Raw genomic sequence first — 26,243 nt, forward strand, 5'->3', positions numbered from 1 at the left:
GCTATCATCTGCTGAAATGGAAAACTTTCCCATACATGTTCCTTAGTACTCAATCAACGCCTTGTATGGCAGTCAATAAAATTTAACTAGTAATTTTCTCCTTCTGCATTAAAACACTAATCTATCTCATTTTCTTTGCATATTTAATATTTTAGTTTTCCTGTGAAGCACACACTTCATTCCAGGGGAAAAATTAAAGCAGGACAAAAGTGGTTATGTAAAATATATTTGCTGCTAGAATTATGGTATGGACAATGAAGGAAGCATCTCTGCAGTATTAAGATATCATAAAAATAGGAAAATTGTTTTGTGGGATCAGAGGATTTGCTCTACAATTTCTTTTCCAGCACCAGTAAAACTGAAAGGCAATCCACAGAAAGGGTTTCCCCTGTCTTTCTTCTAGAGAAAGAGTAAGAAGCAAAGGGATTATTGCATTTGTCTTCGCAACTCATTGTTTTTCTTTGTGCACTATTGATAATTTGGAATATCAATTTCTCAATGGAGATTGAGAATTTTCAGATTCTCCATCTGAAAAGGTTATTCTAAATCAACTCCGACCCAGGATTACTTCTAGCTCCTGCAAAACACATCCTTGGTGAAATAATTCAGTAGACATTCCTCCTTATTTCAGTGCCTACATATGCGAGGCATGACAGTAAATCAAAAAGAAGATTGTGTTTTCTTTAATTGCTCCCCCCCCCAATGAGGTTCTGTACAGGCAAGCTCAGTTACATTAAAATATTTGACCTTTAATTAAATATCACTTTAAAAATCTTTTTGCTTTTTTTTTTTTGACAGCCACTTTGGAGGCCTAGGTTCAGTCAAATATAAAAAGCTTCAGAAAAAATTATTGGTTACAATAATAAACAATAACTATTATTTCACGATGTAGGTAACTGCACCCTCATATGCTCTACTGGGAGCGTGGGGGACACACGAAAAATGACTGGGGAAAAACAAAGAGGGAAAGCCTCCTCCATTAATCCACCCCCTTTCTTTCCCCATCTACAAAGATATAGCATAATCAGGTATGTAATGTACTCCATTTGTCTCGTCTTCCAAGTGCCAAGCCCACTTTGACCCGAAGATATGGGAGAATACGGGAGAGACAGAGAAGGGGCCAAGAAAACGGGAGCGCGGCAGAGAAAGAAAGAGAGAGAGATACCTGCAGCCCTTTTAACTCCAACCTCCTCGGTCGCGCAAGGAGAGGCTGAGATCACGTTTTTTATTGTCCTAAAGGAGCGAGCAAGAGAAGGCAAGCCGCCCTTGGTTGCCGAGACTGAGGATGTTAGGCGCTGTAGTCCAACACAAACGGCCTGGCTGAGGGGGGGAGGAGGGGGTGGGCGGACAGCTACTATGGGGCGAGAGAAACCGGTCTCCACACAAAAGAAAAAGAAAGCGGAGCGTTCACACTTCTTTTTGGGAGAAAATTAAGGACTCCTCCTTTTTTTAAGGTGGCTGAGGAACGAGGAGGAGGAGGAGGAGGATAAAAGACCCCCTCATCCTTTTTCTCCGCCGCCGTTTACTGTACCTGCCTCCGGCTCCTTTTCCTCCTCCTTCAGGTGCCTCCGACACTCCAGGTCCATCGAGTACAATATGCCGGCGAACAACTTCCTCAACGGCCGCCGCCGCCGCCGCGCCTTTTTCTCCTCACACTCTGCCCCGCCCCCTCACGAGTCTTGAATGCGGTGGGGTGGGGGGGAGAGTGAGTGAGTGAGAGAGAGAGACGAAGAAAGAAGAGGGAAAAAAAAGTAGCCAATGAAATACCGATCCCCGCCGCCACTCTCTCTTGGTTACTAGGTAGAACAAAAGAAGGGGGGGAGGAGGAGGACACTGCGCTTCGGATGGGCCTCTGCAACTAGGCAACGGTTTCCATGGCGAAGAGAATCAACTCGCAGGCGGCGGCGGTGGAGGAAGGAGTGCTGTACAAGAGACTAGGCCGTTGTGTGGAGTGTGAATGGTGGGGGAGTTGTGGAAGAAGACAACCACGTCCTTAATGGCCCTCTCGCCTTCGCCATCGTTAATGGCGTTGCTGAAGCGTTAAAGATTCAAACAGAACAGGTGAGAGCTTGTGTGGTGGCAAGCCATCTATCCAAATTGTGGTGCTGTTAGAAGTGAATATTTCTAGCTCAGAGTTGAGCCTTGGGTCCTTATGGGATAAGTCATGTTGCCTACTTTGGTAATGAAATGTCTGCAAGAAAACAAACTTACCAGAGCACCAAGGATCCCACAGATACACAGTTCCCTCTACACACTTTGACATATATGATAACCATTTTTAATTCAATGCTGCTACGTTGTTTTTTTTTTTTGTTTGTTTTTTTGCTTTGCTTGAAATTATACCCTAGGTTTAAAAGGTGATTATTACAATGCCTGTTTTTATGTTGTGAAAATAAGTATAAGAAATTATTTATATTATTACTTTTTTTTTTCTTTGCAAGCTGCTTTGGATATGCTGCAAAGAAATATGAGATATCGAATACAAAGAAGTAATTAGATTAGGACCTTGGGTTCAAGAGTTGTGATCTTGGAAGGCCTCTGTCTTACATCTTTATTTGACAGTGTCAGTGGGCAGGTGGATTGAAATCTGCTGCTCTGAGTTCCTCAAAAAAAAAAAAAAAAAAAAGACGGAATAGAAAATGGAGAGTGGGATAATTACTTCTGAAACACATTTATAATATTTATATAGATAGGTGTCAGGGTAGTCACTATTTAAAATAAATCTTCATTATTAGTATTAGCAATATCGGGTTATTTTAAATAGTAGCCTTATCCATATATCACTAACGTTGAGAAAAGAGTCTGTACACTACAGTATATCCTCCATTTTTTAGTGTAAAACAAAATTGGGGAGGAATTTTATATATACAAACTCATATATGAGAACAATCTAACTCTTCCTCAAATTTAAATTCAGTACAATACGCATTAAGTAACAAAAGATTGTAAGCATAGAATTTTAATTATTTTCTCTTATTACATCTTCCAATTAGTAAAGAACACAAATAATATTTTAGAGCGTTTTCTTTATTTGGAAGTAATCTAAATGTATTAGATGTCATCTAGAAAATGTTTTGCACCTTTTATTTGAGGAATTATGTTTCTAATCTATAGTAGTGTAACTGCTTGTATAACAACGCTATTTTTACTATTGTTAATTATGCTAGCATATCATTGCTGACTTCGAGTATATGATTGCAATGAGATGCAGACCTCATTTTTTTTCTTTGTTGGGATCCCTACTGGGGCGGGGGTGGACACAGTACAAATACAGATAACAACTTCAACAAATAATGACAATATATCCAAATTAATAGATCTTTTAAAACTTGTTTTTACTTGTTTTCAGAGGCCTGACATAGGAGGTCAGAAAACCCAGGGCCAGAACATCTCTGTTGTCAACTTTCAAGGCCACTTTTATTGTCAATAGAAAACTGACATCAGGTAGGCCTCACGTAGTACTGCATGAATTGGGCACAAACCCAATCTTCAGTTTCAAAGCCAAAGTCATAACCTCTCAAAAGAGAGAACTTTTGTCTATATTAAGAGATGTTTAATACTTTGGATACTCCATAAGAGAGAGCATATTTGTCTGTGACATCTATCAGTGGAATGGATTTCTCTCAAACATGCTTCAGACTGCTTTGCTGGGTTGAGGAACCTGTTGGAGCAGATTTGAAGGGACAGGGAAGGGTTCTGCTTCATATATTCCAGGAGAATATTCCATCGTTGGCTATAGGGGGTGAGATGTTGCCCCCTGTAGAAAGGGCGCACAATATAGGTGTCCTCCTGGACTCACGGTTGACTCTGGACGACCATGTTACGACCGTGATCAGGGGGACATTTGCTCAGATTCGTCTGGTGTGCCAGTTGCGCCCCTACCTGGACCGTGATGACCTGCGCACAGTCACTCATGCGCTCGTCACCTCCCGGATCGACTACTGCAATGCTCTCTACATGGGGCTGCCCTTGAAGACCACCCGGAGGCTTCAGCTGGTGCAGAATGCGGCCGCACGGGTAGTGATGGGAGTGTCCCGACAGTCTCATGTTACACCCCTCCTGCGGGACCTGCATTGGCTACCGGTTGCCCTCCGGGTGAGATTCAAGATGCTGGTAATTACCTATAAAGCCCTACATGGCTTAGGCCCAGGGTACCTGGTGGACCATCTGTGGCCAGCGACAGCTCCCCATAGCCCGGTGCACTCCCACAGGAAGGGCCTCCTTGGGGTCCCGTCGGCCAGACAGTGTCGGCTGGCTGTGGGCGCGCCTACTCTGTGGAATCAGCTCTCCTGGAGCTCCGGATGGCCCCTGACCTTCGCTCTTTCCGCCATGACCTCAAAACATGGCTATTTGGCCTGGCCAGATTGGACTGAAGGGGTTTTTAAAGGGGATTGTATTGGTTTTTATATTTGAATACTGAATTTTATGTGTTTTTTATCATTGTGAGCCGCCCTGAGTCCTTTGGGAGAGAGGGCGGCATACAAGTTTAATAAAATAAAATGAATAAAATAAATAAATATATTCATGTTAATATTAGATTATTAGATATAGCCATCTTTAGCTTTCCCACATTAGGTTTTGAAAGCTTAGATAATATAATAGCAATAGCACTTGCACTTAAATTCACAGTGCTTTACAGCCCTCTCTAAGTGTTTTACAGAGCCAACTTATTGCCCCCAACAATCTGGGTCCCCATAACCTTATGGTTTCAAATAATCTCACTAAAGAAAAATCAGCAGTACAAAAAAAACCCTAATAGTTATATTAATGCAGGGGTGTCAAGCTCGATTTCATTGAGGGCTGCATCAGGGTTGTGTTCGACTTTGGGGGGTTGGGGGGGGGCGTGGCCAGGGTAGACATGGCCAGCTTGGTGTCACTCATGTTGGGGCCGCACACAGCCCTCCCAAGCTCCGTTTTCGCTGGCAGATGCACTGTGGGCCGGTCCTTTGCTACTTCCAGGGCGGCCCCGCAGGCCAGATCTAAGTACCCCGTGGGTTGGATCTGGCCCCCAGGCCTTGAGTTTGACACCCCTATATTAATTGATGCTAAAAAAACAAATTGATCAGGTGTTTCAAGATTCTCTCTCAATATATATTTTTCATTAATGAAGGAATCGGTACCTTTCTTTCCATATATATTCTGCAATATATATGGGAAAATTAAGTGCTGCTTTAAAAAAAGGTCCTCACATTTGCTTAGATTTCCACAATGAAATAATTCTGAAGTTAAGCCCAGAAGTGAAGTGAATTTAAGCTATTTCTTTCCAGAAAGAAAATTTTCTTTAACTTTCTATAAAGTTACTGATTTTTATAAAGAAGCAAAGTTCCACTCTTCCACTGGAAATGTGAAAGATTAAACCCCACATTTCCTTATACTGTAAATCATAACTTTTTTTGTAATTAAATTCTTAATTTCTGGATCAGGAAAAAATCATTGAATAGTGTACAAGGTTTCATGAAATGACATGAAGATTGAAAGAGTAGAGTAATCCCTTAAAATATAGAATTAACAGTTGTATTTATTATGCGAGAGACTTTTGGTGTAGTGGTTAAGATACCAGGCTAGAAACTGGGAAACTGGGAGTTATAGTTCCTCCTTAAGCAAAAAGCCAGCACTGGGCCAGTGTCTGGCTTTCAACCTTAGAAAGGAGGAAATGGCAAACAAATTCTGAAAAACCTTGTCAAGAAAACTGCAAGGAATTGTGCAGGTAGTCTCTGAGAATTGAACACAACTGAACATAAGGAAAAAATATATGGACCAAATTTAGAAGGAAAGTCTGTTTAAATCATGCTTTATGTACAGTATATACAAGGTGGGATAAATTTGAATTAACTATATTTGAAAATTCTTTAGGGACATATTCTAGATACTACCACCCCTTCCAAGCCTTTATTACTTTATTAATATTGTTAGAACTCAGTGGCATTCAATCTAAACTGTTTCTTGTATAAAAGCCCTAAATTTATATATTAAAGAACTTAGAGACTTAAATTTCAAAAGTATGAATAATACATAAAATAACATCTGGCTATAAAATCAGCCTTGTCTAAACTAATGTCTTGAACATATATAGATATTCCTAATAGCATAAGGGAGCCCTAAATAACATAATTTTAATAGGAATTGAGAATGACTTGTTTATTTATCATGTTAATATGTTTAGTTTGAGGCAGCTTAGAATGTTGCATGAGCTCAGTCTATGGGGTTTATTCAGAAAGTCACAGTAAAGAAAATAAGATCATTCACTATGAATGTTAAATAATAATTAAGGGACACATATACTTATCCAAGTTTCAAAACTTCAAAGTACTTCTGAAAATATTGAGTAATCCCAAGTATATCAAAACCCTTTCCTGTGTACAAAGAAATAATTGCAAGTAGATTGTACTCATTTAAAGATAAAACTGCTATATCAATTAGAAGTGAAATACAAACACTGAGGCTAAAATAACAGGGTATGAACTATAAATCAAATCACAAAATTGTTGTTTTGGGGAGAATGTTTGCTAGAAGATACTACAATAGGCTGATTTCTCTACTTTCCTAATTCAGAACTAGTTTACAAATCTTTGATGCAACATTTTTGTTTCTTCTGTTTTATATAAGTTTCAATATTTCTTGATTTCACCTGATGTATGCTCTCCAGTTAACATTAAAATATAGCTTACAATAAACTCCAGTTTCTCCCAGCTAGAAAGTTCATACTTAAGTACTGTTTTTCCTTTCTTAATAGATTTTTTTGGAGAAAACAAAAGATTTAATTGTTTAAAGTTTATGGCCACCCGCTAATGGAAGGAATGAGGAAATTGAAAAAGGTTGCAATAGAAGGCAATATCCTGTATATTACACATAAAATTATATTAACGGGTCGAAGTCATTGCTGAAGAAAACCTTCTCTTGAAGCCATTCTGCCCTCCCTCTTTTGTTAGTTCCAATATTTATATACCCCTGTTTCCCCGAAAATGAGACCTATCCTGAAAATAAGCCCTAGCATGTTTTTACACTTGCGCCTAATATAAGCTCTACCCCCAAAATAAGCCCTACTTAAGAGCCTTCACAGCTGGCTGCCCACCCATTCCGTCTAGTTGCTTGTGGTGCCATGGCCACAAAGGCGGTGGGGTAGTGGAGCTGTCCCACGCACCCACACCAGCTTACCTCAGGGCCCCCATAGTCAGGCCATCCATGCCCTGACACTTGCCTCATCGTGGCAGCAGCAGCTGCCATGTGCAGCAGGAGCCCACATGGCTATCGGCCCATTTCTTCTGCTTGCTCGCGGTAGCAATGGAGCAGGAGGCGGAGCAGTGTGTTGGTGCCACAGCCACAAGGCGAGGCAGGTGTTGGGGTGTGAGTGGCCTGGCTGCAGGGACCCTGAGGTAAGCTGGTCTGGGCCACGTGAAGCCTCTCCACCCTCCTGCCTCACAGTGGCGGCACTGGCGTGCCACATGGCCTCTGTGAGCAAGCAGAAGTGGGCCTCCCGTACCGGGGGGGGGAGAATAAAACACATCCAAAAATAAACTCTAGTGCTTATTTTGGGGCCCAAAAGAAAATAAAACCAAATCTTATTTTCGGGGAACCATGGGTAGGTAAAATTGCTTTACTCACATGCAAGGGCATTTCTCCTGTTTTAGTTTACATACTGTGATGGCAAACCTATGGCACGGGTGCCACAGGTGGCACACAGAGCCATATCTGAGGGCATACGAGTGTTGCCCTAGCTCAGCTCCAGCACACATGTGCCCGCCAGCCAGCTGATTTTTGGGCCTTCCGGGCCCACCGGAAGTCGGGAAATGGGCTGTTTCCGGCCTCCGGAGGGCCTCCAGGGGGCTTGAGGAAGGCTGTTTTTGCCCTCCCCAGTCTCCTAGAAAGCCTCTGGAGCCTGGGGAGAGTGAAAAATGGGCCCACTATGCCATCATGTGGCAAAAGCAGGGGGAACTCAGGAGGAGCATGCGCACATGCGCGGGAGGGTGGGGCACCGGTGGGCATTGAATTATGGGTGTGGGCACGCACATGCATGAACCCCCCCGCTCTCCCCCCGCTTTTGGCACGCGACAGCAAAAAGGTTGGCCATCAACATAATCCTATATTTTTTCTTATGATTTTTTTCTTCCCTCTATTTTGAAATCATAGTCTAATAAAAAACAATATGTATGAAAACAAAAATGGAATCAATCCCATGATTACATATTAACTGATGAATTTTACCGCCTTAAATTAAATACACCTGATTTATTCAACCATTTAAAATACAGACTCTTACTTGTAAAGCCTGTGTGTCTTGGAAGCCCCAGTTTAGCATTTCTGCTGAGTTAAACCGGGATTAGCACAATGCAAAAAAAAATTCAGTCTAATGACTTTAGTTAATATGATACAAGCATTATAGTAATTAATCTTTCTTAAATATAATTAAATTATGTCTGTGAACAGCTTACCTTGGCTCCTTGCCTTTCTGTGAGGTTTATTGGGACTTCAGATTCCAGTCTTTTGGTATTGTAAAGCGACATAGCTAAAAATACTGCAGATATCTTCTTGTTCCATTCCCTAATTGCTAATCCTTCAAAACAGATACGTCACAATACACAGAAGTACAATTTTGAATTGTTAAAACAGCCTTACATAGAGGCATCTGCAAACTGCTTATGAAGCAGCCATACTAGCCAGGAGAAAAATGTGGCTGCTTTCATAATTTGAAAAAAAGTATGTGCTGCAATTTACCTCTTTCTAAGATTTTGCACAACCTTACTATTCATGAGTAGAACACAAGCATATATCAAGGCTATCTTACAAAAACTGTAGCATTCCAGGTCAATTATAACTAATTTTGATTGCAATTTGCAATCTGGATATTTATATGTTTCTAGGAATTGCCATCCAATTCTGTTACGTTTTTGATGTTGTAATAAATATCATTGATTTCTTGCATTTCCGAAAAATGTGCTTTAGAGTAGTGTAGCAGAAATATTTGTAGGTGGGAATGACCTGAGGAAAACAAGCAGAATGATAAGGTCCTGTAAGAAAAAACTTAGGATAAATAGTTGAGATATGTTTATCCAGGAGAAGACAAGCCCCCCCCTCCCCAAATCTAGAGCCTTGGTAGTACAGGGGTTTAAGGCATCCTGTTATTAAGCTTATTAAGACCAGCTGCCTGCAATTACTGCTGGGTTCGAATCTCGCCAAGGCTCAAGGTTGACTCAGCCTTCCATCCTTTCTAAGGTAGGTGAAATGAGGACCCAGTTTGTGGGGGCAATAAGCTGACTTTGTATAAATATACAAAAGGATGAAGGCTATTGCTGAGCACATTGTAAGCCGCCCTGAGTCTTCGGAGAAGGGCGGCATATAAATCAAATTTAAAAAAAAAAAAAATCTGCTGGGGTTCTAGCCGGCTTCTTTGTGCAATTTGTTGCTTTCTGTGAGAACAGACTGCTGGACTAGATGAGCCAAGGGTCTTATCCAGTAGCTTATGTTATGTGCCAAATATGAGCTTTGGTTTTCTTGGGTAATTTGGGTCATTTAAACAAATATTTATGTCACACATAATGATTAGTATACTTAAAATATCCTTACTTTCACTAGTGGTTTATGGTCCATAGGCTGAAACCCATTGCAGTAAACCATCAGGAACTACAGAGCCTGTTATTTTGGATTGGATCCAGGCTAAATTATATACATATAACATACCAGTTACTTAAATTGCCAAAGAAAACAACTGGTAACCTGTGAAGGTTTTTCACCATGAGCCATTAACGTTAATAGCATGATGTATTTGAAACTAACGGAACATTACATCAGATTAGACCTACATTAAGTTCATTGCAACAGTAGAATTGTGATATAATTAAGATACAGATCACTGTTGCACATCTTTTGGCTCAACCTTGCCCAACTTATCATCTTTTAGATATGTTGCACTTGTGATTGCAACTTCCAGAATTCCCAACCAACATGCTAATTTAGAATTCTGGCAACTATAATGCCAACATCTAAGGAGTACCAGATTAAGGGATGTTCATTTATAATCATTGAGCTACAAAGTAACTTAGAGATCACCTAGTCTTATTCCTTATCCAGTGGGAATAAGGAATTCTATACTACAGCATCAGCCTGTGACTAAACACCTCCAACAAATAAGGGTCTATCATCTCCCACTTTGAACAGCTTTTATCATTATGAAATTTATGATGCCCAACTGAAATCTACATTCGCCCAATACTTCAAATATTGTTATTGCCATTTTTAATTATTTTGGCTCCTTTTCTATGTAAAAAGAGATGGCATTTGGACCTCCCAAAAACCTGAATGGGCCCAAGATGCAAACAAAGATGAGCACCTGGACACCACTGAATCATCAGCTCATGAATGTTAAGGTAAGTTTTAGGAACTTTATAAATTATGAATAATTTGTGTCCTTGCCCACTTTCTTAACATGTATGCAGGCCTCCAGCATGTTATGCAGCAATAGTATCAAGATCATTCTTGTGTGATTCTAATAAGCCCATATTCTGCTTGGAAAATTGTCCTAGATAGAATCCAGGTAATTGGCGTTATAGCAATACTTCAGTCTTTCTAAACTTGATATCCTTCACATACATTGAGACTATAAATTGTCATTGCCCGGCAACCTCACAATATTGCAGAGAGCCGTAATCACATGATCACATTTTCAAACTTCACTGTGGGCTTCCCACAAGCAAACTCAGTGAGGAAACCAGCAGGAAAAGTTGCAAGACACTCCCTCATTTTTCCCCAAAGGTGCTTTTTCAAGAGGCAACTGGACTTCCTTGTTTTTCTTTGAAGACATTTCACTTCTCATCCAAGAAGCCCAGTTGCTTTTTGAAAAAGTACCTTTGAGACCTGGATGACTGAGAATCTCCATAGACATCCCTCCTTTTCCCCACCACAGCAACCTCCCACCCACACATAGCCTATGTCAGCCCTCCCTCAATTCACTTTTGGCCGAGACTGGTTCTCCCCAAGCTCTACAGCCCTCTGTGGCATGCCTGCACTCCTTACCTGGGACTTCTGTGTCGTCCTGTGTGTTTTGGGGTTACAAAAGCAACCAGGAGGTCCCAGGATTCCCATCAGTAAATAATGTGGTCATGTGATGTTTTTCGATCATTGTATTGAACTGAAAATTGTATTGCCCAAGGTCTTCTGATGCAGATAGGATTCTGATCATTTCTTAAATTAGAATTGTCTCTTTTATCATGTTCCCCTGACAGCTTCATTTACTTAATTGTTTCTAATAATGTAATGAATCATTTCTTATTGAATCTTAGAAAAAGTAATTTTAAAATTAGTTTTATTTCTTTACAGGTATTTGAAGAAAGAAGAAACTTGTTGGGGAAATGGGTAATCATCTTTTATTTCAATTGCTCTGTCAAACTCACAGGCTTCAATATTTATTGTACAATAACTAGACGATGCTGGGAAATGTAAGCGTACTCCAAAACCCTTACAATCAGCATTTTTTACCATAGAATATAGTGTATGAATTGTTTTAAAAAGAGCATAACATTTATATAAGAGTATTTCCGAAATGGTACATTCACAGTGTAAAAGATTTTTACTTCCATAGTTCTATAATCAGCCTTCCCAAAAGAATGTCCTTCAGACAATTCCTGTAATCGAGGAAATACAGGAATTGTTTGAAGGACATTCATTTGGGAAGGCTGATTTAGAGGTTATTTATTCCTTATACTATACATAAACAATGTATTCTAGGTCTTCAAAAATATATGTTTCCCAGTGTGTATTCAGTATATAACAGTGTATATTATGCCACTTTTATGAAATTCTCAGTTGCACCTGACTTTTTTCTCTTAGGAATAAAGTTTGAACTAGGTGGCCAGTGATCCAGTAGAAAACTTTAGTATCTCTCAGTATCCTTCCTTCCTTCCTTCCTTCCTTCCTTCCTTCCTTCCTTCCTTCCTTCCTTCCTTCCTTCCTTCCTTCCTTCCTTCCTTTTATATAGCTTCCATACATTACTTTAGCAGCTTACAATAACATACCGTACATAAAATGTATTGCAATCAAAGCAATTGAGGAAAGTTATCATAGTCATAGCAGTACCTGAAGGAGTGTCTTATACAAGATAGCCTGTTCTCCGTCAAAAGACAGAATGCAGAATAATGCTCTTGTTATAGGAAGGCATATTCTGATTGAATGTTAAGATATTTTAATACTAAGATCTGTTTGAAAGTGGAACCAATTATGGAGGGAAATGGTGGGCTTTCTTGAGTTGGATGTGTTCTAGCAGAGGCTGGACAATTATTTGTGGGAAATACTTTAGGAGCTTGACAGTTCCTTTCAACTCTTAAGATTCTGTGTTGCTGATTTTAATAAAAAGTACAGTGAATGGTGTCCCATATTGAAGACAAAGCAAAATGCGTCCTTTTTAAAATTATGCTTATGAACTGTCCACAAATACCTAGATTATCCTTCTAGAGGCAGAATGTGGCCTGAATGAATTCTTGGCAGACATTCGTGTCCTTTGCAACAAGGAAAGGTGCAGAGATCTTTCACTTTTGGAATGAGCTTAAGTTCATAATTGGCTTTGGAATTTATTGCTTGTAAACTATAATGAGGAAAAGTCAATTGTAAATGGCTCCTCCAGAGGTCATGAAAATCACAACTCTGTTTTTTCCCCACAGTTTGACAAGTGGACAGACAATCAAAGGCGAAGAGTCCTGACAGACTTCTTGGAGCACTGCTCCCTTTCACAGCTGAAATTCTGTTTCAAACTGCTCCAGGATCGAGTGCCAATTGAAGCACTGGATTTCACCACCCAGCTTCCCCGAGTGTTAACTTTGTACATCTTTTCTTTCCTGGATCCTCAAAGTCTCTACCGATGTGCCCAGGTAAAACTCAGCATGTTGGAAAGGATGCAGCGGAGAGATACAAAGCTGAACTCACTGGGTAGGTTTAGCCTAGAGAAGGGAAAGCTAAGGGGACTATGTTAACAGATTTCACATTTTCAAAGGAATTGAGGCAAAACAATAGTTACCTATGCTGCTTCATAAAAGGCACAAAGAAATGTCCTACTTAATACGTATTGATTATAGTTTAGGAAATATTTCCTACTGGAAAAGCTCCTTGATAACAGAATGAGCTGAGTAAGGAAGTGCTAATGAATTTCATTTGCATAGCTTTTCACAGTAAGACTGGTCAACTCCTATATGCCTTGATGGGGACATGGGAAGTAGATTAATTATCTGAGTCTTTTCCAGCTAGCAATTTTACAACACTTGAACATAATTGCAAGATCAGTTTAGAGTCACAGTGGCATCGATGAATTTCCAACTCATTGTTCAGGCTCATCAGCATACCTAATTTAGATTCTAAACTTTGTGGTTCTAGTTTCTGGCAAGTCCAGTTAAAAGATTCTCAAAATATATGTTTCAGTTGTGACCTTGGAGCCCCATTTTATGTCAGAATAAATAATAATGGGCTAGAATTATAGTCTTCCCTATCCTAAAGTCCTTTGAATGGATACAATTCTAGTAATGGCTAACCAGAATGACTGCTAATTGTACTAGCTTGGGATCATGCCAATTTTAGTTTAATATATGTAAAGCGAATCAGATTGGGTTGTAAAGTAGCCTTTATTGGTGACTAGGAGGACTCTTAACTCCTTTATAAAACACCTGTTTTATGTACAGAAGATTTCAAGCTCTCTTTTAAAAGAGATTGAGTGATCAAGGCTGGGAAAAACTCTGGAAATCATTGCTTGTGAAAACATGCAGTATTTGTTCAGCCAGACCAATGATTTACTGCAGTGCTGGACAGCTTTGTATGTAAATCAAAGCAACTTAATAACATAATAATCCTTCTTACTTATTGATGCAGATATTCTATAACATTCTTCTTAAAGCAGCATTGACCAAAATAATTGCAGGAAATACATCTAACCACATACTGCAAATTAGAAGATATACAATTATGAAATGCAGCACTGACATATACTTCAAAAGTCTAGAGTCTAGGTTGTATCAAAGAGTATATATTCAAATGAATACTTCCTTGGAATTACCAATTTGAGTTAAAACAGCTTTGTATTTTAAAATTATCAAAATGTGTTTTGTATTTGGAGGATATGCCCCATATCTCATGGGTTTTTGCTATGCTATAGTCCTTTGAAGCACAGTAAAGGTGTTTTTGGCACTTTCAGGTAAATTGGCACTGGAACTATTTAACCCAGCTTGATCAACTCTGGATGCCAAAATGTCTGCGTTTTGGATGGTATATCAATTTCTCTCCAACTCCATTTGAGCAAGGAATCTGGAAGAAACACTATATTAAGAAGATAGAAGAATTTCGAGAGTCCAGACCTAAGGTATTTGTGGAGCCTTTGGAAGATGAGTATTTTGGGTAATAAATCTGTATGTTTATATTATATATTGGATGTTTGAAATTTCCATATGCAAGTTTGTTTTAGTAAACATAGGAAACATTCAGGCTTATAATTCCATATTGAAGCAGAACAGTTTTATAAGATTGTACTAGATGTTATTCTGAAATTCTCAGACGATGTTGAAAAAGCTGGAGCAGATTTAATACAACTCAGTTATATTTCTAGTGCATAATTTGAAATTATCCAATTAAATACAATAGCCAGAGATTCTGGGCATACTCAATTTGTAAAGAATGGATGAAATTTATTCCTGCAAAGTATAATGATGGTCATAGACTTGTTTGGCTTTAAAGCCTGAAGACAATTTCACATGAATATATTTGTCATGGCTGGGCATGATCTCTAAAGAAAAATTACGTAATCAGAAATATTGGTACCTGACAAGAAAATATATGGGAAAAGGCTTTGTTTTCATCTCTAGTTAAGGAGGGATAATCTTGGATTGTTCATTGATTAATAAACAGCCATTTTGCTCAGTTATTTTGTGCCTTCAGTATCTGTAACAGATTCAGAGAGACTGTGAGTTATGGTGAACCAGTGCATTACTACCAGTGCACTACTCTTTTCAAGCAATAAATAGAGATACTATGGGGGACATTAGAGGAGAGACTCAGTATAGTATAGAATATCTATAACAGCTTTAGGGTTACTTTGCTTATGTTTTGCTTTCTTTAGACCCCACCAAAAAATGATTTTGTGGTGGTTGATGTTCAGCCAATAACAAAAGATGTCCCAGAAATAAAGCAGTCTTTGTTGTCAGTCCTCGAATCTGCATCTCTGTTAAGAAGAAAGATAAACAAAGGAAAGAGAGATCTCCCACCTTGGCGTTCATCAGATAAGCATCCAACAGATATCATTCGTTACAACTATTTGGATAACTTTGATCCCATTGAGCAGGCAAGGCAGGCGTAAGACACCTTTCTTCTTCAGTAATTTTCATCTATGTCAGTCTTTCTCTGGCAACAAAACCAGTGTTATGTTTCATGTTACATTGCCATCTGCATCAGCAGGAGCTGGTCAAAGGATTCTCCTATTTATCCTCAAAAGCCAAACCTTTTAGTCACTATTTCCTCATGTATCTCCTTTCAAGATTATTGTCACATCCTACCTAGTTGGACTCTAATTTCAGCCAGTAAAATATGAGCAGGGGTTCTTGTGATGGTCAGATGTTTTGGCTAAACCTGGGCTCCACCAGAATACTGAGAGAGTCATAGAAGACTTGTGTTGTCATCTTTAGATATGCATAGAGCAGCTCCAAGCACTGAGTATAATTTCGTTATGCTAGATCTGTCTTCATGTCTCTGACACTGAGCATTGCTAAGAATCTATGATGCAGCAAGGCCTTGAATACCCCAAAGATCTCATCAAGATTTTCTGATATTTTAATTGTTTGATATTTTCAGATCAAAATGAGCAAAATGGGGCTACATGGGGCTCCCCCTGAAGAGCACCCAGAGGCTCCAACTGGTCCAGAATGTGGCTGCGCAGGTGGTTATGGGAGCATCATGGCGCTTCCATGTAACACCGCTCCTGCGCGAGCTGCACTGGCTTCTGGTGGTCCTTCGGGTGCGATTCAAGGTATCGGTTACCACGTTTAGAGCGCTGCATGGCTTAGGACCCGGGTATTTACAAGACCGTATGCTGCTACCAATAGCCTCCCACCGGCCAACTCGCTCCCACAGAGAGGGGCTCCTCTGGGTGCCGTTGGCCAAGCAATGTCGGCTGGCGATCCCCAGGGGGAGAGCCTTCTCTGGGGGGGCTCCTGCCCTCTGGAACGAATTGCCCCCCGAGATGCGGAGGATTCCCGACTTGCGCACCTTCCGCCGGGCCCTCAAGACGCTCTTATTCCAACAAGCCAGGCTGGCCTAATTTTTTAAATTTTATTCTTCTTAAATTATTTAAATTGGGTTGTTTATTTTAATTACGGGCCAAACTATTTAATATTTTTAGACTGTTTTTTAAATTTTATATTTCTGGGTTTTATGCTGGCTGTACTCCGCCCTGAGTCCCTTTGGGAGGAGGGTGATATAAAAATTAAATTAAGAAGAAGAAGATTAAGAAAATAAGAAATCATTTTGCAGCCAACAGGTAATAACACTTTCAAAACAAGCCAACTCCAAGTTATGGATTACAAATTGATTTTTTAAATTCTAGAAACTACAGAATCCTGAACCATCTGCGTATCTGCTCTTAAGCCCTCATGCAATTCAGCTGTGTCCATGTTTTCTCAATTTCACTGAGATCAGGCTTATTTCAGAGCTAGTGCTTTTGTCCTAACTAGTCTCATTGCAGGTCAGGATATAATTTGATCCACAAATACAACTCCCCCATCTTGTCTGTTTTAAGAAGCCATTGTAGCTTTGTTTAATATATCCATTTTCTCCACTCTTGCAGTAGAAGAAGAGGAGGAGGTCTCACCCCAGACCTCAGTCAGTCAGCCTTTCAGAAAAAGAGGAAACCAGGCAGTGGAACGTACAAACTCAGAAAAGCAAAGTCTCTGGCAAGTATTGTGATTGGTTGACTGTGTAAGCCAAGCAACAGACTCAGTGAGGAGTCCAACCCTCGGCTATTGGCAGCTTTCCCAATGCCCCTTTATTTGTGCCCCACTGCATTTCATTGCTGTTTGAGTATAGCAGCCTACAATTTAACCATCAGACCTCAAAGCTTCTATTTAATCTTTGCATATAAATTGTTATCACTGCTGGCAAGTCAGGCCCTTTTCGGACAGAATATTTTTTGCAGAGTAGGGCTCACAGGAGGTATCCTCGGGATCAGCTTTTAAAGACATAGGCAGTAAGGAGAATATCACTGTGCAGAGTAAAGCCATGAATATAGTTACATGTTCTACTGGACAGTGTAATTAAGTTGTGATTTCCCCCCCTTCATTAATGATATTTTGCCAGTATGGGAACAGCAGTGCGCTGACAAAAGAAAACTAATCTCCTAATAGACAGATTATCATATTTCATTTTATTTGGAAAGTATTCAAGAGAATCTGATTCCAACCTATGTTCAAATTCCTTGAACTAAATCACAAGTGTCAAACTCGATCGCATCACGTGACGTAGAGTGACGTAGCACGATGTTTTTTGCCTTTACGGAGCCGGGGTGGGTGTGGTCTGCACGTGATGCATCCGGCCTGCGGGCCGCCAGTTTGACACTCCTGTACTAAATCCCTAAGAGATTGATATCTATGGAGATTTTCAATAATCCAGGTCATTGTCTCAAAGCTGTTTTTCAAAAGACAATGGGACTTTCTTGGTTTTTTTCCCTTGAAAACGTTTTGCTTCTCATCCAAGAAGCTTCTTTAGTTCTGGCTGACTGGTGGGGAATGGAAGGATGACTCAGAGCTGGATTCTGACTGGACAATCCTTTTGAGATGACAGAAGCAAGGTCTGAGACACGTTTGAATTTATAGATCCTGAGGAGGTAGACAGTGTCCTTAGATGCTAACCTAGCTACCTCTTTTTTTTTTTAAAGTCTCTGTCTCTCTTTGTTGGTGTACACTGTCTGGCAGGTGATAGATGATTGGGTCCATGCTGTAGTCATGGATTCACTGAGGAGATCCTGTCACTGCAGTCTTGAAGAGGACAGTGATGCACCACTTGGTAAGGGCCTTGGTAGTACAGTGGTCTAAAGCACCCTGTTATTAACACAGCTGCCTGCAATTACTGCAGGTTCGAATCTTACCAGGCTCAAGGTTGACTCAGCCTTCCATCCTTTCTAAGGTAGGTTAAATGAGGACCCAGTTTGTGGGGGCAATAAGCTGACTTTGTATAAATATACAAAATTTTGAAGGCTATTGCTTAACGCATTGTAAGCCGCCCTGAGTCTCCGGAGAAGGGCGGCATATAAATCAAAATTAAAAAAAAAACTTCCTCAAAAGGGCTTCACAGAATTTTTATTCAGTCTCTAACTTTTCCGTTTTAGAGAAGTTTGTTAAGAAAGTGATGGATTGTGACTACAGAGGGTCCTGGAGTGAACTAATTATCTGGACACCTTTCAGTCAGATTTCAGACCCAGGTGTAGTAGAAGGATAGCAATAGTTGTGTTTGTTAATGACGTCTAGAGGAACTGGGACCAAGATTCTTACTGATCTCTTTCAGTGCCATCAGCCATAGTGTTGTTCTGGTCTGCCTGCAGTGGGAGAATAGTGCTGAGATAGTGTCCTGCTTTTTCTATGTTTGGGTCCAGTGAGTGTTGACAAGAGAGGAGAGCTTGAGGCCAAGCCTCTTAGTCTGTGGGGTACCTCTGGGCATTACACTATTACCCTTTCTGTTAGGTACTGCACCTATTTAATCATTCAGTTTTTGACTTGTTCAGTGTCAGAATCACATTCCAGTAATACCTTCTAAATAAGTCCAATAGGGCTTCTGAATTTTGTGTTGTTAATTTTTGATCAGGTTTCTGAATGTTCCATCTTGATTTAGTAATTGTTTTGAATTATGTAATATATTTGAAGACACTGGAACAAATGAGATATTTCTAATTGTTCTAAGGTGAGACAAAAAGTTCATCTTTGTTCTATTAAAGATTTAATCTTGAATTTCTTGGAAAAGTATTTTCAAAATAGGTCTTCACCTTTCCTGACTTTTCATCATTACTTCTACTACTATTGTTATCATTATTAGCTTCTTATAACTTAAAGCTGAAAACACAGACACCTACATGGTTCCAAGTTGTCAACTATGGAATAATTCCAGTGTAGATATATTTAAATTTTTGGTTCCTGTTTTTGTTGAGCCATTTGTCATTTGTACATATTTGAAGAGCGAGTTCTGTAGTTAATTATTTATTAAGTAATTCAGTAATGATTTTTGGTTTAATGCTGGAATGAAATCCCCAATATGTGCTAGCTGAAGCCCAAGATTAACTTTATAAAACAATACAAAACACCTTCAAGTGTCTTATTATTTTCTTTGCTCTGAGGAGCCTTACCAAGGCTTTGTGAATTAACGTATTCTACTTCTACTTCCTCCTCCTTTAGCAACCTAACAGTGAATTATCAAGAACACCAGATTGTGGGAATCAGGTATATGAAGCCCATTGGAGCATTTGCTTTCCATTGCTCATTCTGTCCTTCCTCTGTTTCTGGGGGCAGAAAGGCAGGAGCAGATTCCCATTCTGCCAACCATCCTATCCTGTCATGCAGCATCAGTATCTTTGACATTTTAAGCTCTAGCATGCCCATCTGCTGCTCTTTCCATTGCTACCTGCCAATCATATTGCAAATTAATCTCTGTCATTCACAAATTGTCTCTAACTCTAGCTTTTTCAACCAAATGCTACGGAAATGGAAAATGCTGCTATTAGCCTTTCCAGGCTTAAACACTGTTGCCAGGCAAGCTTTATCTGTCACAATATCTTTATAATAAGTGCTAGAGAAGATATTAGATAAATAAATTAAGGCTGCAATCCTAAAGTATGTCTCCTTCTGATTGGAAATCGTAAGTCTTGTTGATTAATGTGCTTCTTTGTTTTGCATTACTAAGCACTAGCTATCATTGGGGTTAATAAATAGTATCCGCAAAGTATCACTTCAAATTTCAGGTCTGAAATCACAGGCCATGACAGAATGTCCTGTCATATAAAGATGAATGGCTTCCTGCGGATGTCTCAAAGTAGGATTCTCGCAAAGAATCAGTGACTGTCACATTTTCATTGTGATGGGTGACATGCAGGCTGCATAGATAAATGCAGCATTTTATAACCTACAAATATCCAAAGTTTGGATTTAATGGCATTTTCAGTCTAATCTCCCTGCTTGTTGGAGCCAGTAGCACTGCAGGAGCCCAAACCAACCATATGTGAAACAATTCTGTCATAGCATGAATGGGACAGATGAGTGAACATTTGGATCACATGCTTTTCTGGCCAAGAGGGACAGATGAACAGAACATGGACATTTATTTCATGATCTTTTTATGACATCTGAATTAAGGCCCTAGTGCTATGAGCCACAGCTTGAGTTTTGTTTCTTAATATGGGGAGGAAACAAGCCAAGGATCCCAATTCAGACAGCACAATAAATTAAGACAGAGTTTCAGTGATCTGTTTGTCTGCTCCTGGTAGGAAGAGTGAAGTGCAAGGATTTGAAAAGAACCCAAAGGTACACCAGGACATTTAGGTTAAATTAGAGACTTCCAAAACTTTAATTTGTTTTAACATGCAAAAGTTAATGTTGTAAAGTCAGAAGTGTGCTTTAATAGCTTAAGGATTATTTTTGTTCCAAATTGTTTTTTGGTTCAAAGAAAGGAGATTGCTGAATTTCTGAAGATGTTATTATTTGTAACACTTGTTTATCATCATTACTGTTACAGAAGTAAGAGATAAAAAATAAATGAACAATTAGGGGAAATTTGAACCCAAAGCCAAAATACAGTCATAGCCAGAGACCTGTGGACATAAAGAATTATGGCTGCCTATTCTGAAAATGCAAAACCTATTAATTTCCAATTAAATTGGAAATGTAAAGTTGAAAATTAAATTGGCTTACTACTATTTTCCAGGTTTGTTTTTAAAAATTTCCTCTAATAATTTTTAGACCTAGTGTTCTTCGATGGTCTGCCTTTCAAGTGATAACCAGTTCCAAGTCCACTTAGCTTTCTAGCCTATACCAATATATCTGGTATAGGTGCTATAACCTATTGAAATTCTGATCTTAAACTGATTAGAATAAACTGGATTTATATCAGTAAAGCCAAAAGTAAAAAAATGTAGTCTCTCTTACACGAATTTAGAGTTTATCCAAAGTTCTATAAAATACCATTCCAAGATTCTTCATTCTACCTATCATGTTGTGATCATACTGCTTTTATCTTACAGGGAGAAATCCCCGCCCATTTTTTTCCCAAATATTTGTAATTTATTTGTAAGACTATTTAGTAAAAGATTCTTTATTGCTTCATTAGACCTCACAATAAGAGCCTCATTAATTCCATTCCATTCCATTTCTATAACCACCCAACTCAACCACATGATTCTGGGCAGCTTACAATTCTAAAATTACAAAACAATAAAGAGTAAAAACATTCAAAAATACAGGTATATACAAACATCTAGAAATACATATAAAGGCAACGGAGATAACTGTTTCCTCTCATTGTTTCTTTCTCTTGTCTTTTTGTCTATCCTCCCTTCTTCCTATTAACTGTGGGGCAAACCCATGGCCTAATTGATTATAGCGTATTAGGAGGGGAAAGGTGGGTACTGTAAGGGCTTGAGGAATTGTGGAGATCCAGCAGGTTGGACATAGGAAGATTCTGGGTAATGCAGCTGAAACTATACCTTTCTACTGCTAGCTTTACTTCCTAATTTTTAACTCCTTTTAAACTTAACACACCTTTAAGAGTCTTCCAGTTCACCAAGGGTATCTGTAGGGTCAAGGGGAAGCAAATGATGAAATGAACATCACAACACAAATTCTGTGTCAGGTTTCGATGCTATCTCAAAATAAATGAATTTCCAAACTGCCGATCTTTGAGGAAATTTTCTCTTTATTGAGCATAGTGATCTGTCCCTGGCTCTTTCACGGTCAGCACTGACCTTTTGCCCCCCAATCCCTCCCTTTCCGATCCCCAATTCTCTGCATCTCATTGACTCTCTTCCAAGCCACTCTCCTCATCCCATCTCCATCAGATCACAGGAATGTCCCCCCCTCCTCCCATCTCCGAGGAAACAGAATCTTCAAAGGAATTAAGTAGGCAAAAGTTCAAGCTTCTCCTCTCCTTTTCATATGTCAGCGCTGGAACGCTGACATCCTGCACATTGTATGTAACTTACAAGAACAAAAAGATAGAGCTTGCACTGTGACATTACAACATGCATTTCATGGTTTTGCTATCACTGTGTTTAGGAATGGATGACTATGTTCTCACGTACAATGAGGCCCAGGATTACATAAAAACTGAAATTTTCAGGATTCCATATTAAATTTTTGGAGAACATTTTGGTATAATTATGGCTCTTCATGCTCCAGAGTTTACTACCCCCAAGAGCATTTTAGCAGTTAGCATTATTTACTATGGCGTACACTCATCCACATCCCTTAGCAGAAAATACTTGACAATTAACAGCCAAATCTAGGCTCAATACAAGGTACCTCTTGGAGTTCATCTATCTTTTTCAATTTTATCACTAAAACCATGGAAATAAAAGCTTCATTTTCATGTTTACCAAAAATGTCATCACTTGCTCTGTTCCAAATTTCACGTTTATATGCTTTGTTTCTTAGATGTCCCTCTCAGCAGAACTTGACTCAGAGGCAGAAGTGACAGTTCGCCCAAGCTGGGCTCAGCATCAGCCAAACAGCTACCCTCTGACTAAATCAACAGCTAAAATGTTTGCTCAGAGTGCTCAGTGGAATGCTGAAATACGTCCTGCGCCTGCTCGAGGGCCCATCCCAAAACTGAGTGAGAAAGGAAAGAAAGCCTTTACCCGAACTAACAGAAGCTCACCAAGTCAGTAAACTGTTGTTCATTTAAAATAAATATGGGGTGGGTGGTTGAAAATGAGAGAGGGATGAAGAAAAAATAAGAGGTGCTGTCTCCTCTAATGTTTGTGCCTTGATTTGAACTTTACGGAGAGCCCATTTGGATCTCTCCTAAATCTGAATGCTGTAGACCAGAGGTCCCCAATCCTCATGCTGCGGCCCTCTCCTGGGCCGTGGCCCATTCAGAAGCGGGCTGTGGAAGTGATGGGCGAGGGTGCGCACACACACAGTTCCACTTATACACTCAGTGGGCAGGTGAACAGGCGCACACAGCTCCATTTGTGCGAGCAGCTTTTGCATGTGTGGTCACTGCTTGTACAAATGGAGCTGCGTGTGCCCGCCTGCTGCTTGCACAGAGCCCTCCTTTCTCCCCTCCCAACGGTCCACAAAGCCAGAAAGGTTGGAGACCGCTGCTGTAGATGACAGAAGAGAATTTGCTTAGGTTTGCATTCCACTTGATGGCATCCTAAATTGATTGATTCTTGCAGGAAACAGCATGCTTGACTAGATAGGTCTCTGATCTAATAGTATGTTCTTAAATGCAATGTATAGGATAAAGGTAGGAATTTTCTTAATGCTAAGATTAATTATTTAATCTTCCACCCCCTTCCAGCATCACCACTGTTTGAAAGTCAACCCTGGGAAGTTCCATCATCCAGCTATGTATCTGATGCAGAGCAAGAAGCTGAAGAAAAGAGAACCTCAGCATCATTACTGACTTAATCTCCCAAAAGAAAAAGTGCTTATTCAATTATTGTTAAGTGAAATGCCTCTTTCTCAAAGTTGGTGTTTGGACAAGGTTTAAGAATCAAGTAGATGACAGATTTATCATCAATTAGTGGATATCTTGGTTTTAAAAATTTGTAGAGCCAGGAACTTGCCATGTGGCCTTGGATGGTTTCCCAGCCTCAGTTACTAAACTGTGGATTGGAAATTGTCTTAATGTACCAGTTTTTCATAGGAATGTTGTGAGGATGAATGTTATAGGGATTACAACAGCTCAATTCTGCATAGGTTTATTTATGTACTCGGTGAAATTTACAGATAACTGAGTAAACAATTGCAGCTGAAGGTATTTAGAAACGAGAACAATGCATCTCAATGCAGAATTTTAAAAAGTTGAAAAATGGGGGAATATTTAAAATTGGTGTATATCATAATAAATAATAATAGCTAAATAACTATCATGATCTGTGCCAAATGTAGTTTTCACATCCATTTTTCTATCTTCTTTTCTTTCTGTCTTATCATGAATAAAATGAGTAAGTATTTAATATATATGAGCAAAAAGGCAGGCTGTATATTAAATAAATAATTGTCACCTCTTCAAGACTGCCATTATTAGCACGGAGTTTGAAAACTCTTTGGAAGGAGGTCAATCTTGCTTTGCTGGTGCTGTTTGAAAAAAAAACATTCTGTAATGTGACAATGTTCACAGTCCACTGGAACATGCAAATTAACTTGGATATAAAATGAGAAAGGTCAAATATAAGACCAGGAATATAATGTACCAATTCATCAATGATGGTTATGATGCTGACATTTTAATGTAACCCAGTGTGCAATAGCTACCAGCACCTGTTCAATAACCAAGCTATAGAAACATGATTTGATTTTTTTTTTAAAAAAACCCTGCAATATAGAATGAGAAAAAGGCATTAGCTTGTCACGTTTTGTTTCGTTTTTAAATTATACCCAAATAGATTGACCCAGACTCAAAAGAGCCACAAAAGCCCTGGATGAGTAATTTTTTTATAGTTCCCTAGAAGGGTTGGGAGATTTTTCAAAATAAAACAAGATATAAAAGTGAAATGTGAAATTTACACATCTATAATGCGAGTGTCGGATCTGCCACCACACCACCTCAGCCCTGCTTCGCTTTGATGGCAGCCTGCATGTGGCAGGAACCAGAAATGCCAACCAGAGACAGCGGTTGAATGATCCAAGGACACCAACATGGTAACGGAAAGCAAACACCCACCAAAGAGGCGCCAAACGTAGAATTGTTACCACAACAACTAATTTGAAGTTCATTAGACAATAGCAAGATGACCAAGGGAGAAGGCCCAGGAAAAGGAAAAAATAGTGGCTTTGCATGAGAATTTTCAGATCTGGCTTTTCCTATACTGTAATCACTTGGCTGTAGTAAAAGTATACCTTTCGCAACAAATGGAAGCAAGGGTCTTTCTTTCCTAAATGTCCAAATTGAGAAAGGCCTAATACCGAGTGCTTGCTTTTTGACTCAATCCTATATTATATTGCTATTGTTGTTATATTATTAAGTTAAATACTATTATTACAACCACCACTATATTCTATTATATTGCTATTCAATTACCATTATTATATTACTACTAGCAATGCTTTTTTCTTGCATTACTTTCTGCCTTAATTCCTCTCTGGGATTTCTTCTACTTTTTCTTTCCCTGTTAATGGCTAACACTTTTCCACATTGTGCTTTGTGGTGCCTCTATACTACTTTTTCCTCTGGACCATCCACTCCTTTTGAAAGCAAAACACCTTTTATTTGGCACTGTTCTCTGTTTTCTGTGGTTGCAGAACTTCCAAAACACATATCTCCTCCATTTTCTTCTCCCATCTGTTTCAAAGTTGTAGCTTTATTGGCAACTCTTCTATTCTGATGCTGGGGGGGGGAGGGGGGGAGGGGGACTCATATGGGAGTGGGGGAGGCCACATAGGTGGCTGCAATTTTTATAAGCAGCCTGCTCTTCCATAGAAGAGGAAGAGGGATCATGGAAAGGGGAACTAATGTAGCAATCAGAAGAACACCAATAGAGCCAGTTTAGTCTAGTGGTTAAGGCATCAGGCTAGAGAGCAGGAGACCATGAGTTCAAGTCTTGCCTTAGCCATGAAAGCTGGTTGGGTAACTTTGGGCCAGTCACTCTTCCTCAGCCCAATCCACCTCACAGGGTTGTTGTGAGGAAAATAGGAAGAGACAGGTGTGTTAGATATGTTCACCACCTTAAAGACTAGATATATGTAAATAAAAACCCTTATTTTCAGAAACACAAAGCAGGAGAAATTTAGTTTAAAGGGTGCTTTCTCCTAAATATTACTGTGACAAAATCCAGCCTTTGAGGTTCTATAGGAAGGCCTTTACTATTACATATACATTTTGGAACTGTTGGGGAATTACTGTTTATATTTAGTTTGGAAAATGTTTGTCCCCATGCGACTAAACACCTTCAAAAATGATCTGTTAAGAGTCCAGTTTACATTCCTTGGGGAAGAGTAAATAAAGTAGTGCACATTTTGAGGATTAAGAAGTTTGCTCATTCAAATGAATCAAATATTGACAAAGTGATAACAGAATAGAAAGCAAAT

At 39.4% G+C, this 26,243-nt stretch overlaps 2 protein-coding genes across 8 annotated transcripts in view; one reads left to right on the forward strand and one right to left on the reverse strand.

Annotated features, from left to right (window-relative positions):
• Nucleotides 1-1,807, reverse strand: part of FZD3 (frizzled class receptor 3) — a 40,243-nt gene extending 38,436 nt beyond the window's left edge. For 2 of the 6 annotated variants that reach the window (XM_087883335.1, XM_087883336.1), the window contains exon 1: nt 1,532-1,807. The gene's annotated coding sequence lies outside the window, so the exon portion shown is untranslated. The remainder of the gene's footprint in view (nt 1-1,531) is intronic. The other 4 variants (XM_034421244.2, XM_087883334.1, XM_034421247.2 and 1 more) reach the window with 4 other exon arrangements.
• On the forward strand, nt 1,708-25,068 carry FBXO16 (F-box protein 16). 2 transcript variants are annotated; one of them, XM_034421248.3, is made up of 11 exons: nt 1,708-2,061; nt 3,350-3,444; nt 10,264-10,361; nt 11,311-11,346; nt 12,648-12,854; nt 14,165-14,329; nt 15,083-15,315; nt 16,802-16,907; nt 19,395-19,439; nt 22,641-22,866; nt 23,512-25,068. In XM_034421248.3, exons 3-11 carry the CDS (start codon nt 10,266-10,268, stop codon nt 23,619-23,621), a joined length of 1,224 nt encoding a protein of 407 aa, XP_034277139.2. In that variant the 5' UTR covers nt 1,708-2,061; nt 3,350-3,444; nt 10,264-10,265; the 3' UTR covers nt 23,622-25,068. The 2 variants fall into 2 exon arrangements, with proteins under 2 accessions (XP_034277139.2, XP_034277140.2); XM_034421249.3 differs by lacking the exon at nt 19,395-19,439.
• The last annotated feature ends 1,175 nt before the right edge of the window (nt 25,069-26,243 follow it).

Source organism: Pantherophis guttatus, chromosome 1, assembly GCF_059756535.1.
Source record: "Pantherophis guttatus breed Tessera chromosome 1, ASM5975653v1, whole genome shotgun sequence".
NCBI lineage: Eukaryota > Metazoa > Chordata > Lepidosauria > Squamata > Colubridae > Pantherophis > Pantherophis guttatus.